Source organism: Pholcus phalangioides, unplaced genomic scaffold, assembly GCF_987345545.1.
Source record: "Pholcus phalangioides strain wild (caught in Gottingen) unplaced genomic scaffold, Ppha-v1.0 ptg000007l_1, whole genome shotgun sequence".
Taxonomy (NCBI): domain Eukaryota; kingdom Metazoa; phylum Arthropoda; class Arachnida; order Araneae; family Pholcidae; genus Pholcus; species Pholcus phalangioides.
The window spans coordinates 29,606,953-29,625,251 of NW_028301600.1; the positions used below are offsets into that span (position 1 = coordinate 29,606,953).

Sequence of the window (18,299 nt, forward strand, 5' to 3'; positions counted from 1 at the left end):
ATTTTCTATTCTGATAGGCCTGCGGTGATGCCAAGTCCAAACCAACATTTTTATCCGACAAGAGCTTAGAATCTGCAATAAAACATGTAGTTCGAAGGTTTCCAAACATTGATACTAGAGGAAACAGCGTGAGTATTTCCCTTTTTTTAACCAATTCGCTTTCATTCTTAAAATTTGCTAACTGTCCTTTTATCACTGATAAAGAAATGGTTTTTAATTCACTGGTCAAGTAAATTATTTTGAGCTCTGTAATATGGCACACTCAATTTTCGTGTATTATTTCCCTTAAGGATGCAAATTGGCAAAATAATTTAAAATAATTTATTTAAAAAAGCAGCAAAATAACAGAAGCAATGCAAACTCTACTTTTACGTGTATTTAATTATTATGATTATTATTAATTATGTAAAATTCTGTGCATCCTTGTGAACTACAAATGATTTGTTTCAAAGTATGTTTCAGACAAAACTATATAAATTACCACATTAGTCAATAAAAGAAAAGCATTAATTTAAAGTATAGGCCTCTGTACACTTTGCGGAACTAATCAATCACATTAAGCTAGAGACAGCTGTATTTTTATTATATGAGGACAGAATTTTTATGGTGATTGGAATAAGATCTAATGACTTATAGTTACAATTATTTTTTCCAGAGTCAGCTCAATGCAGTCTTCAGTATTCGCCAAGAAATAATGAAGTCCTTGTCATTATACTATTATACTTTTGTAGACTTATTAGACTTCAAGGTAATGAGCAAATTTATTAGTTTATATCAATTTTTTTTTTGTTTCATGACTTCCTTGTTTTTTTTAATACGATGAAAATGTAATCAACATACGGTGATTTACAGTGAAAACTGTGTGCAATGAAACGTCAAGGGGCTGAAATAATTTTATACAGGATTCCATTTTGTAAAGGTGTACATCTCAAAGCACTATTCATCTATGGGTAGAGTTACCACCGATGACTGAGAAAGGAGGATGTCTGTGCACGCACCCTTAGTGATGTCACTTATCCCAATTTTCCCAATAGATGGCCCCACTATTGCAAACAAAACTGTCCACAACAATAATTTTTCCCAACTCTAAAATAGAACCAATGAAAAAAACAAACAGAAAAAATTCTGGATTTGAATTTTTGACGGCTATTTGGTGAATGCATGGGGGGGAGGGACCCCCCACAAAAATACTCATATCAATAAAGAAATATATGTTTCAAATGAAGAGAGAGAGAAAAAAAAATTCCCCAGAAAAAATGAAAAATAATTCCAGAAACCTAAAAAGGAGGACAAAAAGGTGAACTTTCCTTAATGTAGGATGATGCTTGAAATGATATCAAAAAGGAGAATGGTTGGTAACTCTACCTAAAATGGGGCTATCTTTTGATTCCATTCAAGACAGGTTTCTGGTTTATAGAACTTATGAGTCTTAAATAGTTGTTTTTACATAATAGGATAGTTGTACATAATTTCAAATGTAAGCCTATTTGATGAAAGAAAGTAAAATGTTTCATGCATTTTACTATTTCATAATTAGTTTGATTTGAATATGCTATATGAACATTAATATTAGCATTAATGTTCAGTGATTCCCAAAGGGTGTACAGCACCTTAGAATCTGATACTTTTTTGTGTTATGCGATTATAATTTACCTTTTTCAAATACAATTGCAATTGTCTTAGCAATTTATACTTTAATTTTATTTTAATAATTCTCCTAGAAATTAGTCTGGACAAAAGTTCACATGATCGATCAAACTCTCAATCTATGGGTTGCCAACCTGTGCTATTGATAAAAATACAATACAATGCATAATGCTTTAAAAGTTTTATGATGGTGCATATATGTTCTAGTCCTCTTTGCTTTTTTTTGTCTTTTGTTAGTTGGCAGGATTGCCTATTTGGTTAGGAGTTTAAACCCTCAGCAATCCTTTATTATTTTGGCAGATGTCATCTTTCTTTTCTAAAAAAAAGTAAAAGCGCTGAAGGGACTTTTGTAAAAAAAATGTTGCATACAATGTAGAGAGGTAAATTGGTGACTACTTATGCAGGCAAAGCAGGGTTGGCAAAGTAGGCCCAGCCCAGAAAAACCTGCCAGGTTTTTGCTCGAAAGTGGGTTTTTTGCAAAAAAAGATTTTTTTAACAAAGTTTGTCAATTTTTGTTAGAATTTATTATCCCAGAAATCCAACACATATTTATCATTAGAAAGACATAGTCTTCATTTTTTTAAATAGAAAAATTAATATTTTATATATATATATATATATATATACATAGAGAGAGAGCTAGATAAAAATTTCTTTGCATAGGAGAATAGAATATTATCCCCTAACATACAGGCCCACCTACAAAAATCTGTTGAGTTTTTGCTGAAAAGTGGGTTTGCTAAAAAGTCATTTTTAAACCAGAAAATTCCACTTATATATATCCTTTAGCAAAACAGCCTTATCTTTTTAGTCTTGGTTTTTTTTTGTATAAAAATCAATGCAGTGAAAATCCTTTTTTTCGCGAAGGCTTTTCGCATAGACATAATAATCATCAGCATCACTTCTGTTGTGAGCAGTGGTTCTCAACCAGTGCTCCACTGAGCCCAAGTGGCCACTTGAGGAAAATAAAATTAATCATTAAATTTTATTCATAAATTAAAAAAGAGGCCTACAGGGTTCCCCCCATAGAAATTATGCACTAAAAAGCTCAGCCAGTCAAAAAAGTTGTGAAACACTGAATTAGAGAGACAAGCACAGTACGATTGTCATAGAAATTAATGTTAAGAGTGATGTGATTTTACAGTGGAAATATAGAAATTTGGGGAGAGTTGTCAGCCACATCAATAAGTTTGAAAAGTGAATAAAATTCTTTGTTTTCAAAATCTTGAATTTACTTAGAGATAGATAAGAAGCTGAGAAAAATAAGTGCAAAATAATATGTTACACTGACCTATCTTTGAATTAGATATCTGTGCAATAACATTGATTTAAACTTTATTCATATTTAATCAAGATAAAATTAAAAATTTAAGTTCCTGTATTATCTTTGATGTTCCACTGCTTCAATCTCCATATAGTTAAAGATTTTAACAATCCATAATGGCCCATAGATTGAAATTTTGTAGTTTTCATTGAAGCATTTTTGACGCAAAAACAGAGATTGGTAGGAGATAGTGATCCTACCCTTGAACTAAAGCCTTCCTAATATCTAGCATCCATCATAAAGAAAAAAAAAATTATTTATACATTTCATAGGTCAGATTCTTTTACTCAACGAGTGTCCGAGGAAGTCTCTACTAGTTACATACCGTCAGTTACCTTGGATACAATTTGTATGTCCCTCAAACCTTTTGCTGAAGGAGGAAAATATCATGTGATCAGAAAAAACTTCATATAATGATACCCATTACAACGGTAATCACTATCTATATATAACAGTATTGGATGGCAAGAGAATCAGTAAAATGGAAAAATTTAGAGGAGATCTAGATCCAGCAGTGGATTGAAAATGAAAATGTCTGATGATGATAACAATATATTACTTGTTTGTCTTGGTGCACTTTCCATAGTGTTAATATATTAGTTTAGTTCATCTATAATGATATGAAGTTCACTGTATTATATACCAGCTGAATATAATTTCTTAATTTAGCTTTGCTTCTGAAGTTTCTATAAAAAGATGAAGAATCCTGCTTGTCAGCTGAAGCTAGATTGCTTTCATTAAAATATTTATCAGCCTATCGTATCAGGCTCTTCAGGAAAGAAAACATCCACATTCACTAGAATTAATATGAAATAGTGAAGACAGAAGTAAAAAATATTAATTAAATTTATTCACATAGCCTAAATTGACAAGATTTATTTATAGGTTTGCTGCTGGAAGTTTGATTTATTTTTTTCTTATCCCTCTGAAGAAAATCCCTATCTTATCCATGTTAAATTTACGTTACACAATTATTTTGTGGAACCAATTAATCGTGTTAAGCAAGGAATGCATGTGTTTACGTATAGAAAGTATAGGTCCATCTATAAAAACTCATTGAGTTTGCTTAAAATCATTTGTTAGCCCACAAATCCTATGTAAAAGCTATTAGTCTTTAGCAAAACAACTTCATTTTTTTTAGCCTTAGTCTCCTCCCATAGCATTAATACTATTATCCTGCTGAATACAATTTCTTTGCATGGGAGAAGGAAATGTTATAATGTAAAAATGTATAAATATATCAAGAAGTATCACTAAATTTTTTTATAATATAAAAATTTAAAAAATGTAATTTTTTCTAGAGAAAAGTTTTATCTATTTTGTGCCTTGGGGGGAGGAGATACCCCCTTCTCAGCTGAGATAACACTGCTTTTTGAAGTAAAAAGTAATTCTGTGTATGCTATATACTGCATATGTGTATATAAAAACTGCATTTTATTTACAGTCAAAATTTTAGTGCTACAGAACTGATAAATGCTGCTACGAAAATTGAATTTTCATTTTCCACCCCTGCAGTCATGCTTTTTTGTCTACGAATGAAAGGCTTTAGCAATTTATAACATCATGACAAAAACTTTCCTTGCCCAAAATTGATTGTCATAAAGTATTGAGCTGTTCCCAATTTTGTGTTCAAAATTAGGCATTTGTGTAGTGAAGCATTTCACACATTCTCTTTAAAATTGATCCAAAAGAAAGTATTTTTTAGAATTTTTAATTTCTAAACTAAATTTTTTTTCGCTCTTGTCATTTTACTTTAGTGTTATCTAAGTTGCACATTTGTAACTTCCTTCACTTTATTTGAGGTTGAAAGGACTATTCTGTGTATAAAAAAAAGTCAATAAAAAAATAATTGGATTGTTGTCATTCATATGCAGCTCTTATGAAAATATTCTTGATGTTCAACAGCAGATGGCTAATAAGTGTTGAATATATCTGTTGTGCTGATACTATCAACATTATTATGTTAAACATTCAAAAAATATCCTCATTACTTTTTGAATGCTCAACATATATATACAGTAAACTTTGCTTGTGTGTGTGACAAAATCAATGTATTTTCTACCATTTTGTCTTGAAAATTTACTTCAAAACTCTGCATTTCCAAAAGATGGTTTAGCAGTGATAGTCTGGATTGAAACACTTAAAATCATGAAATATTTTTTTGCTGATTATGTTTAAACAGTTCATTAAAAGATTCTGATGTCATTGTTGAATATACAGCCAATTTGGGATACAGAATTGGAGATGATCAAACAGTGAATAGAAGAATTATTTGCTGCTCTTGCTTCTTTTAATTGTGCTGTAATGGCTCAAAGAGTTAAAAAAACACCTGTCTGAACATATTATACAAACCTAGGTATATAAATAAAATTTGTACTAGGTTAAAAAAAAAAAATTGATTATATTTTGTATACTGTCATTCATAGCATAACATGAATGAAAAATCCACTAGAATGTGCATGGAACAAATTCTCTCCATCACACTGTGTTATTTCATTGGTTTTTTTTAATTAATTACGTCCCAATTATACTTACTCTCTCTCACATAGTAGTTGATAAATTTGTTTTAAGAAGACACCAACGAATAAGGCAAATACACGAAAATAAAAAGTCCTTTGGGTGCCAATGGGTGCCGTCTTCAGAGGAAAATTTAACCACTAGTCACGCTGACCTAGTTTCCCACTTGGGTTGAATACCAAATCTTAACGCTCGGTTGCTCAGTGGAAGAAGTACGTCTGTTCACTTCAAACGTTGTGGTCAGAATGAAGCTGTGAGCCTGCGTGAGATACTAATGCAGCGTCCTGATTGGACACTTGCGGAATAGTGCTATCCGATTGGTCTATTCAAATTTTCTTATAATTCCCGCTCGAAATGAATTTAAGCCATGGTGTTGCGATCGGGGATGTAGATTTATTATTGTTAACTAGTGTATTTTTTTAATATTTTATTTCCAATACTCTCACTGAAGATCAAACCGATTCTTAAAAACTTGAATCTAACAACCGTAGAAGTGCCCATTAAAAACTTTGGTTTCATGCCCCCTAAAGATGCTACACCGCAGAATAAACAATGGGGCATTTATTACATTCCATGTGGTGATTGCTCTCTTGGTTATAAATGACAGACACCATAAAAGCAAGATTAAATGAACACGCTCTCTGTGTTAAGAATCAGGAATGTGAAAAATCGACCATCGCTGCTCACTGTTGGCAAGAAAGCCAGAGATTCAAATTTCAAGAAGCGAGAGTTTTTCACAAAGTCAAGTCCACAGTTGATTTAGATTTCTACGAAGGCACATATATTTGGGCCTTCAAAAATACACTAGTTAACAATAATAAATCTACACCCCCGATCGCAACACCATGGCTTAAATTCATTTCGAGCGGGAATCATAAGAAAATTCGAATAGACCAATCGGATAGCACTATTCCGCAAGTGTCCAATCAGGACGCTGCATTCGTATCTCACGCAGGCTCACAGCTTCATTCTGACCACGACGTTTGAAGTGAACAGACATACTTCTTCCACTGAGCAACCGAGCGTTAAGATTTGGTTTCCCCCAAGTGGGAAACTCGGTCAGCGTGACTAGTGGTTAAATTTTCCTCTGAAGACGGCACCCATTGGTGTTGAAATGCATTAGGACTTTTTATTTTCGTGTATTTGCCTTATTCGTTGGTGTCTTCTTAATATTCTTGGGCAAAGTTGATCAACTCTTCTTTGATAAATTTGCTAAGTTATTCAAAACTTTTCTGATTAGCAGAATGGGTTTGAGTTTGATTTAATTATTTCACACTATTATGTAAAAAAAAGCAATTTGGAAGAGTTCCATTGAAATGCAAAGTTTAGTAAAAACGGTTTACTCAATTTGCTGGTAATCAAAATTCATTGTCCATTTGGTCACTTTTTAAAAATATTTTGGTCACTATTTTTACTAATTTTGAGGCCATGATCCGTGCTGAGCCCTGAGAATTTCATTGTACATATCCCTTTGATTACTATCAGAAACTGCTGACATATTTAGTGGTATGAGCATTTCTGTGAATTCCTTAAAAACACTGTCGATTATGATACTGCCAGTTTTATAAACTTAAAAAGTACTGTCAGTGAATAGACATGCCTTCTTAATGAATGTCTTAATTAATTACATTCATAACAAGGAATTTCAGCTGCTTCATGTTCAAACAAGATAAGAATGCAATTAGCATGCTTAGATGTATTTTTGGACATGGGGTATATATACACTGCTCTTTTATTGTAGAAGCTGTTTGGTTTGTGATTTTATGATGTATCGTATTTATTCAAGTTTCATCATTTAAACTACAGTCAATGCTCAATTATACGAACTTCATGTTTTTATGAACCAGTCTTCTGGTTCCAAACAATATACCATTAGTTTAAACGTCTTTCCCATTTATGAACTTTGAATTTTACTAACTAGCTATTCAAGTCTGTACAGATTTGTAGAATTGATTGTCAACTGGACTACTATTTACCAATAAATCATTGAATGATGAGGATGTTTATAATGCTGTAATCCATTTTTGTTTTGTTTGAAAATTTTCTAATCTGAATAATACTTTTTCTGTATGGTAGCCTCTGATTCCACTTTTAAAGCACTTGTATAATTTTGAATTCTCAATTAATTGCTAACCTTTTTTTATTTATCAGGATCATGTGTGTGAATTATTAACGACAATGGATGCATGTCAACTTCAGCTGGACATTGTAAGTATAATTTTTAGAGTAAATTTGTTTTTTTTTCTTCTTACATGCATGCCCACAAATTTGTGGCTATCTGTATCTTTATCAATATTTTCATGAATTTTGCATGCATTCAGAAATTCATTCAAAAAAAATAAAAAGTGTTCCATTAACAACATGCAATAAGATATTTGGATTTGTAAAATAATTGGATTTTGATCAGTTCATCATTTTTTGTCACACCACAGTCATTTTCTGCACACGAGGGCTAATTAGACCAGGACCTACCATTTATTGCCAATTCTGAATGGCATCTTTTTTATTCTCTCTGAGAGATTGATGCGTTATATCCTCAGTGTGGGACTCCCTGCTGTAGTAATCATTTTCTGTGGTCATGTTGTCACTGTTTCTATCGTACCTCTGCGTCAGGAAAGTTTCTGACAAGGATAAATCGGGTATTGAACTCGCAGCACCTCTAAACATCCTTCACTACTTTATGCGAGTATCTTATCAACCTGGGGTCTATATATACCATGCCAATAATTGGATTTTATTGCACAATTTTGTGTGAATCACCATTCTAAATTAGAATTTTGTAAGATAGTTTTATCTTACAGTTTAATCTTCATCTCAACGTGTAGTATCAGATAAAGAGAAAAATTTTCACACACCCCCAAACAACCTACACTGTCTAAGGTGTTAGGCTTTATTGTCACTGAGCTAGGGTTATGAGAAGTCTGTTATGACTACCTACAGAGGGACTTAGACTTGGTTAAGGGAGTGCAGAGAACTATTATGTGCACTCATGTTGGTACACAATTCTTGCGCTATAAACAGAGACTTGATTTTTTTCTTGAATATGTTTACATTGTAAGTCATGTTACAGTGCAGGTGTCGGGGGGATATGATCAAAGTGGTTAAAATTTTCAACAGGATGGATAGGATAGACCATGAATTATTAATACACAATCAATCGACTGCATTTACAAGGGACATCAGTATCAATTGGTAAGGGACAATTTTTCTCTAATAGGGTTGTTAATAAATGGAATAGCTTACCTTCAGGGGTCATGAATTCTAACACAATTGACAAGTTTAAAAAGAAATACGATAAACATATTGGAGTAAATTCAGAAGCTACCCATACTTACACAAGACGATCATAAATATTTTTTATGGACAGTATATTACATTTTATCATGTATATACAGTTTTTAGTTTTTGTAATTGCACTTTTAATGGGGGTGCTGTATTTTAGAAATATGTGACATCCATGAGGATTTTTTATAGCTGGAGATGCAACCTCTGACAATAAAGTTCGGTGAATAGTCCTGTAACATTAACGTAGATGAAATGTTAACAAAAGTTACCTTACTGTCCTTCGAAATAGTCACCTCCCATTGCTATGCACCGCTGAGATCTCCTATACATGTCCTGGAAACTTTGCAAGACGTCTTCTTTTGGGATGGAGTTCAAAAGCCTTGTCACGTTTCGTTGGATGTCAGGAATATCATCAAATCTCTTTCTTTTCAAAGCAAGTTTGAGTCGTGGGAATAGGAAGAAGTCTGGAGGATTGAGATCTGGCGAGTATGGTGGATGTTCAATTTGCACCATCCCCTTTTTTGCCAGGAACTATTTGACGATATTGGCTCGATGAGGGCGAGCATTGTTGTGAACAAGAAACCATGAACCTTGTTGTGCATACTGAGGTTGTACCCTGTGTAGACGTTTCATGAAACAGGTCAAAATTTCAATGCACCTTACAGCATTCATTGTCGTTCCCTCAGGTAGAAATTCCTTGTGGATAATGCTTTGACTATCAAAAAAGGTGATTAGCATCGTTTTGATGTGTGATTTTTCTGCTCTGACCTTTTTCTGATGAGGTGATGCAGGAGAATGCCATTCCATGCTTTGCTGTTTCGTTTCAGCATCGCGTGAGTTTCTTTCGGTGTCTTGCCAAGCTTCAAACAAAACTTTAAATTGATCTTTTGTTTGTTCATTTTCCTGTTCTCAGTTAAGAACCAACGCACTAAACAAGCACTTTGTAAAACAAGTCTTTCACGGAACACAAACGACGCTCAACTGAACAACGATAGCGGCAGGTGGTCAACACCTGCCGCTACGCATGTGCAGCGTTTTGCTTCTCCAGTGTTGCCAGATCGGGCGTTCTGACTTCATTCATTGAACTTTATTGTCAGAGGTTGTAGAAAGTGACTGACTTTGAAAGGAAAAAGACATTTAAAATGTGAAGTAAAAATTGTGGGTACTGATTTAATGCTCATGTGCATTTAAAATAATTTTTCTGTATATTCATTCTTCTGTCTGAATTGTGCTGAAAGTGTAGTGGTGATGAGTAGTAAGTACTAACTGAGCCAATCACAATGGCAGTGTTGAAAGTGGGTCTATTGAGATTGTTTTAAATAAACTAGATTAATATGTATATTGGCACTGCATCATTCACCCAAATGGTCACACAATTGATTGTAAATAAAAAAAATTAACTTTTTTTATAATAATTAGTTTTAAATAATTCACACTTTTTGAAGAAAATCTTCACATTTTCTTCCCAGCAAGTGTGTGAAAAGAAGCATCTGTTAATTAACCCCCCCCCCCAAACATTCAAAATGAATGCAAATATTTATTACTATGAAATTTTCCGGATTGTCATAATAACCATATTTCTACATGTGCTGCTATCTTGAGTTTGTAATATGCAATAATGTTTGATTTGTATGATGAAAAATATTTTTCTGACAAAATGATATTGTTTTCCTTTCTATTTCAGACTATAAATTTTGATTTGACTAGAAACTATCTGGATTTAATAATTACATATATGTCTTTGATGATTCTTCTATCAAGAGTTGAGGACAGGAAAGCTGTACTAGGCTTGTTCAATACAGCTCATGAGATGACTCATGGACATAGGTGATTTTGTTGAGTCATTATTTAGTTTTCATTTAATTATTTTGTACATTGAAATTGTTTCTGCCTACTTGTGGTACAAAAATGTTTCCTCCTTAATCCTTTAAGCAGTTTTTAAAATTTCTCTGATTAGCATTATGACTGTCACAGTGGAAATCACTAAACCACATGCAACTTCACATCTTTTTCTTCCAGGAAGAATACTTCAGATTTCATGCTAGTGAAAATGCTGCATCTCCCAACCCAATAAATAATACAAAAATTCATACTAAATATTGATAACATTCTTTGTCTCTAACTTATTACGTTAAATGTGGTTTTTTTTTGTTTTTTTTTTGTATTAGTATGTAATTTTTCTGCGAAGCAATCTTGTTAGAATTCAACTATCTTAGGGTGCTATTATCTACAAGTGATTTAAAAAAGCAATACACACACATACAGGGGCAGCTAAGAGTACACATGTAATGGTGATGCGAGCGTTCTCTGTTAAAGTGAAGGGAAATCCGGAATTACAGAAACCAAAGGCCAGTCAAGCTCATAAAAGGAAGAAAATGAATGATTACATTGAAAAGTCCCTGAAATCAGAGAAAAAATGTTCTAAACATCATAGAAAAAATGATTCAACAAGTTCAACCATGAAACGAGAATTCCATCTGCCCAAACCTGTGAACAATCATTATGATGAAGATTGCCTTTTCAGCATGAAATATGTAAGGATTGTAGTGGCATGGGGAATGTTCTAGTTATGTTCAAGGACATTCATTTGAAACTGTTATAAAATTTTTTGGTGCGTACTCTTGCCTGACATGGCGGAAAGAGCATGCATTCTTCATTTTTAAAAAAAATTATGAATCGTTTGTTTATAAAACTACTGCTTTTAAATTCTCACCTCTCATTTGATATGTGTCGTAAAATTTTTGAGACTTTATCTCAAGCTCCATTTTTATTGTGAAAAATCTACCAGGTGCATATTTTTATCCTCCTTTGCCTTACTAGAGCCATTAAATGTTCCGTTTTCCTGAAGTTTTTTTATTATCTTAATTTTTTTTCCATAAAATTTGTTTTAAGTCTAAGTAATGAGTAAACTTTTCCCACTATTATTTACAAAAAAATTATCAGATACTGGAGGATAAATTGCTGAATGTTTTATATGTTAATGTCTATTTTTATTTTTCTTATTGTAGTGACACAAGTTTTCCAAGACTGGGTCAAATGATTATGGACTATGACCCACCCTTAAAAAAATTATCAGAAGAATTTATTCCTCACTCAAAAGTATGTATGCAACAAAGTTGGAACCATGTAATTTCTCTAACAATAAAGTTTCTATTTCTTGAATTTTCAAAAATTCTGATGAGGTCTATTTCTCATTTGTTTTTTGGGCCTCTTAAAATTTCTTATTCAAATGCCATCTGATACCCTCTAAATAATTTTGAGTTTTGTCTGGAATCTTCAAACTTCTGACTATCCTGGTGTTTCAGAAAACATTTTCTTCACCCAAGTGTCTGGCTGTTTGGAATAAGAAGAAAAGAATTCATATTTCTTTTTTCTCCTGTAAGAAAAAATTCCATATTTCATGGAATATGTGCCACAAAACTTGTATCATTATAAATGCAAGTGGTCTTTGCTTTATACAATTAATTAGTTTCACAAAATCGTTTAAGAGAAAATCACACATGAAGTCCATTGAGTTCAGCCTGAGTAAGATAAGGGGGCTATATTCAGAAGGATGAAAAAAAAAAACCATTCAGCAAAACATTCTCTGAATTAGTTATTTCAACTTCACAAATTTACACTGTATGAGTGAATTAATAACATACTTATTTCATAAATACAAAATACCTCTGTCAGTTTTCATTCGGATGAGGAATAGAATGGTTCTGACGAGTGTGACTGTCATCCTCTTGCTGCTCTATAGTTCCTCAGATGTTAGGTTGATAACTTTTTTAATGAAATAATGTAGATTCAACTGATAGGCGTCGTTCTTAGGCTGGTATTACACAATAAAAGTTCTTTTATAAAACTTGAGAATTTAACCAATAAGGAAACATTTTATTTTCTAGATATTATGCTAAGGTGAAGTCGGAAAGAAAAGTCTGTCTTGTCTCCGCCGATACTCGAACCCAGGCCCTCTTGCATACCGGCAAGCATGTAATCAAAAAAACATCTACACCGCTGGAGACACGACCCTGCCTTCCTTATTTCACGCACTGTGGCATGAGGCATTGAGGTAGAGACATTAGTAGCCTCTAACACGCCACAGTGCGTGAAATAAGGAAGGCAGGGTCGTGTCTCCAGTGGTGTAGACGGTAGCATGCTTGCCCGGTATGCAAGAGGGCCTGGGTTCGAGTCCCGGCAGAGACAAGATGACTTTTCTTTCTGACTTCATCTCTCTTAACCAATAAGCTTATTGGTTACATTCGAGCAAATGTAACCAATGAGTTTATTGGTTGCATTTATCAAGTTTTACAGTGTGGTACAAGCCTTAGTCTCTCTAAAATATTTGTAGCGAGCCCCAGAGAGTTCTGAATCTCTTGCAAATGTGAAAGTTGTCTCATTAAGATAATTTCTGATAGCATTGCCACTGTGTTTTAAATGAAATCATTCATTTGTTGGGTTGAAAGCTGTTTGATGAGCTACTCAACTAAAGTTTCCTGACTTTCATTTTCATGTTCTTTCACATTTCTGAAAGATGTTCATTAATGAGCTCTGTTGGAGTTGGATATGAGCTTTTCATTCTTATTTATTTCATCAAAATCCACAAATCCAAATGAGATTTAGTCATTTTCTTTAATTTACAAGCTCATTAAAATAAACTGCCAGTTAAAATTTTATCAGTTTGGGATTTTTTTAAATTGACTTTTAAAAATTGTGTTTTGGCAAAACCATGTAAAGTGAGATGGCATAAAGCGAGAAATACCCATACAGTGATACCTTGGTAATGAAGAATATTCATTCTGGAATCTCACATTCATTAGCCAAAATGATTTTTCAGTACTGTCTGTTCATTCCAGGTACTGCCCAAAATTAAACAATTTACACAAAGGACATACTGACAGAAGATTTAAATGAACAGAGTCTCACCCTGTGCACTGAAAACATTCATGTCTACACTTCTTTTCTTTTTTCCTTGCATTTTCTCTATTTTACATGAAATGGTTCAAACACTTTCTGACAATAAGTAATTCAGAGATGACATAAATTGGCCATGCTTGAGTATATAACTGTGATAATTAGAGAAAAAATTTAGCTCACAATGCAGCTGTTTTATGTTAGCACTTGTATCCATATTAAAAAAAAATTGCTAACTAATCTGTATTTGTTAGTCAAGGTCAAGGCTGCAAGAAAAATTTTTGTTAGGCAAAAATTTCAAAAGCTCAGGCATTCATTAGCTGAGACATCACTGTATGTAGGGTACACACAATGCTTAAGTACAGTGTTTAAAGTGGAGGCCCTCAAGGAAATGTCCTTTGGTTGTTGGTCCCATTCTTTTTTCAATTTTTATCAATAAGCTTGATCAGGGTATCGATTGGATTGTGAGAAAATTTGCAGATGTGAAGATTATAAGGGTAGTCGGGAATCGTAGCAAAAGGAAGAGGCTCCAGAAGAACTTCAATATAATTGTACCATGCGCTTTTTAGCATTTACAAGTGCATGGTTGCTCATTTTGGTTCAAACAATCCACATTTCACTTACGAGTTGAATGTGGTGTCATTCTGGATGCAACTAGGATCACTTATTTGGGAATCCTCATTAACGAGTAGCTTAGGTTTACTGAACATTATTCATTAGTGGTTAAAAAAAATACAGAATGCTTGGTTTTTCATTCTTAAAAAGGTCTCTTCGCATTTTCCTAAAGTGAACCTTCCACTTTTCCGAGGCTTAGTTCATCTTGGATTGCTATAAGGTTTGGGAGACCATACTTAGAGAGATATTGACTTGTTCAAGAGGGTCGGAGAAGAGCCATGCATGCTTTTGATGGCACACAGGGCTTAAGCTATGAAGAGAGACTTGATTTTTTGAAAGTGTATACATTAGAAGAGTGCAGGTGTGGTGGAGATATGCATCTATGCTACCCCCGATCTGCCCCTAGAGGCACTCCGCAACAAATTGTTTGGTCGACGTGGAAGAGGAATCTACTCAGCACAAGAGGTGGGGGAAATTGCAACTTGAGATTTTAAAATCAAAATATTGGCAAAAGTAAAAAATTTCCTTGGAGTCATGAGTGTAATTTGCACTAATGATGGAACCTCAACTGAAGTCCAAAACTCAAACCTTTATTTTATATCATTTTGATATGATCTTTACCCGGTAGTACAACTTTTGCAATACTCGAGTTAACCCCTCTTGTCCACTGACTGGGAGGAATTTTAATTCGAATGTTCATGGAATGTTATATTTTTACAGCGCTCACAGAACCGATGCAACAATTTTGTTTACAGATTTTGAGCATTAAGTGCTCAGTTAAATCGTGACAAACATATTTACAATGACCTAAAAGCTTAACGTTCCTTCAAATCTTTACCCTGAAACTTGTATTTAATAGCCCTTGCTACTTTTTAGCCTTGTAATTTCTTGCTGCACCATCTTGCACTTTGTATTGGTGCACATGATATCTGTCAGGATTTTCTCTTTTTGCAATTTGTTGTATTCGTCACAATTATTGCAACAAACTCTATTGGGACATGGCACCAGCTTGTGACTTATTGTCAAATTTTTTATACAATTCTCATGTGCAGTTTCTTGCAAGGTGTTCATGTTTTCAACATTTAAAGCACTGCAGAGGAGGTTTTAAAAGCTCTCTGACACCACTTTGCTGCCATCTGGCATGAATTGCTCCTTCCAATATCTTTTGAAAAGAACCCGGATCCAAGTAGTTGATAAGGTTTTCGCGGCCATCATTTGATGAAAATTGCTTTTTCGGGTTCGAAGACCGTCGTCCGTTTGAGTTAGTTCTCAACGTTTCCCCAACACTAGTGGTTGGCATCATCAGGAGAATAGATATATTGGATCAAAGTCAAGTTTTCCGGAGTCTCAGGTTGTATTTATGTACATGAGTGGCTTGACCTACACTATTGTTTTGCGATTGGTCAGTTGATTCTATGGCTGGCAGCGTATTGAAAACAGTTTTAAGCTGGTAGAACCTGATTAGCCGAGACATGTAGAGTTATCTGATTGGCTGTTGTCATCATTCTGTTGCTGGATCTTGAAGGGGAAGGTTCTTGTTCTTCTGAGAGCTGGTGTCCAGGATCTGCTCAATTGCAAAGTTTCTTCTCTTCTATTATAGCTGTTTTTGTGCTTGTATATTTCTATAGCCTCTCTGTAGATTCGTGGAAAGAAGTGGTCAACATTAGCTATTACCTGTGTTTTGCTGAACTGTACACTGTGGTTGTCGTTAAGCGCATGCTCTGCCACCATCGACTTTTCCGTTTGGCCCATTCTGCAGCATCGTTCGTGCTCTTTTATTCTCGTGGTCACAGATCTTTTTGTGCTTCCAATATATACCTGACCACAGGTGCACGGTATTCGGTAGATCCCTGGTGTTGATAGAGGGTCTTGGTGGTCTTTTGCTGATTGCAACATTTCACATATTTTTCTGGTTGGTTTGAAAATGGTCTTTATATGATGTTTTTTCATGACTTTGCTAATTCTTGCGCTGTTGTTACTGCCTGCTCCTTGAATTTTTCCATAAAGAAGTTGGCAACTACCGGGCTCAAAGGGCTTCCCATAGCTACTCCATTCGTCTGTTCATAGATGATGTTGTTCCAGGTGAAATAGGTTGTAGTAAGGCAAAGCTTTAAAAGGCCTACTATATCTTTTTGGAATATTTCATCAAGTAGTGCTAAGACGTTCCTCAGTGGCACCTTCGTGAACAATGATACGATATCGAAACTCACCAGTATATCATCAGGTTGCAAGTTGATATCTTTTATTTTTTCGACGAAGTGACCAGAATCTTTCACAAATGTGCTTGTTTTTCCTATGTGCGGCTGCAAGATGGTGGTTAAAAACTTGGCTAGATTATAGGTGGGAGATCCAATGGAACTCACAATCGGCTGCAAAGGAACCAATTCTTTATGTATTTTTGACAAACCATAAATATGAGGAGAAAGTGCTTCTGTTCTACAGATACCTTTTTTCTCATTCTCAGGTAAAGACGAGGATTTTACCAAACTGTTCATGTTCCTCAGAATCTTTTGTGTTGGTAAAAAATAGTAAAAAAAATAAGCCTGTAAAAAAATTCTCTGAGATAAAATTACATGTTGAAATCTCCATTCATTTATCAAATTATCTGAAATAAGTTTGTAGTTTTATTTTTGGTCATCCTAGTCTTCTCACTTGAATCCAGTTGCTTTCCACTCATGCTTTCTAGTGTAGTCTGTTGACAAAAGTAAGCATCAATGTTTTATCATTGATACTTTAAAAAGAGAGGGAGAATAATTGCCTGGGAGAAAACCTTGTGGTACATTATTAGATCTGGTTGAATCAAACTGGTGTTGATCTGGTGCCAAACTGCATATTTTTGATCATATCAGACAAAGTGAATTAATCTCAAGTATTAGACATATTTAACTTTAGCTTGAATTTTCTTTGCTGTTACTTTCTTAAAAATGGTTGGCAGTTTTATATTTTTGTATTCCATGCGAATTTTTCTAATATCTCATTATAATTTATTCTTAAGTGTGGTTTGCAAAGTTTTTCCATAAATACAAAATCTCTGAATCATAAATTTTTTATTGTCATTCAAATCTATTGATATCTCTTAGCTTTAATTTATGGGCATATTGTTGGCTTTTCAATTGAATTGTGGCATTTTAATTATGCCTTCTTAATATAAAAGCTAGAAATCCGTATATGAAGACATGATTCAATAGAGGTCTTAAATGCAAACCAAAGTAAATTATGATAAAATAGCATTTTATGGGTAATATATAACTCAGATCTGGGATATCTGGCATATAGTAAGAGTTAATTGATGTATCAAATGTATAATTCTATTGGAGCTTACATTGAAAAATGTTAAAAAATATTTTCAGTTCATGTTATTTTTCTGAACTATCTTAAATTTTATCCCAAAATAAGTAACAGTATTTTTCATGAAATCTGGAGAAAAACCTGCATCACACATTTTCACATATATTGCGTCTTTGTGAAACTTTTCTTACTTGTGTACCACCAGTATTCAAAAATATCACATTTTTACAATTTTTCTGGAAGTAGAAAAGTATGTTATGAGAAAGCTGTTTCTTTAATTGCATAGGGTCAGGTGGGGTAATTGGAAACAATTTTTGGTTAGTTCAAACACAACAGGTAATTAATCTGCTGTAAATGAAAATTTGCTTCTTTTCAAGGATTATACCTATTCTGTGCTTGTTTAGAAACTACTATGAGGTAACCAAAGTTAGTAAGTTGATTTTAAGCCATCTAAGCCTGTTTTGAATTACCCCTGCTGTGTCCAAAATTTTTGGGTAATTGAAAACACGCATTTCAGTTGCATTCTAGCCTGAACATGAAATAAAATCAGTCTAAAACTCTAAATTTTCTCCAATATTGAAGTACAGTAACTTCGACTCTGTCAATCTATGTTTACAATTACCCCTAGGTCGTATTTCCAATTTCCCGTATTGACAGAGATAAGAAAAATAATTTGAAAAAAAAGCACACTGTAGTCAATAAATGTAGTTTATTAAAACATGAAGCA

At 33.7% G+C, this 18,299-nt stretch overlaps 1 protein-coding gene across 4 annotated transcripts in view; it reads left to right on the plus strand.

The window, feature by feature from the left end:
- Positions 1 to 18,299, plus strand: part of Hem (Nck associated protein 1 Hem) — a 119,407-nt gene that overhangs the window by 7,233 nt on the left and 93,875 nt on the right. For all 4 annotated transcript variants that reach the window (XM_089233000.1, XM_089232997.1, XM_089232998.1 and 1 more), the window contains exons 2-6: positions 18 to 128; positions 656 to 748; positions 7,640 to 7,696; positions 10,458 to 10,600; positions 11,782 to 11,872. In XM_089233000.1, the coding sequence (XP_089089126.1) occupies positions 18 to 128; positions 656 to 748; positions 7,640 to 7,696; positions 10,458 to 10,600; positions 11,782 to 11,872 (495 nt within the window). The remainder of the gene's footprint in view (positions 1 to 17; positions 129 to 655; positions 749 to 7,639; positions 7,697 to 10,457; positions 10,601 to 11,781; positions 11,873 to 18,299) is intronic.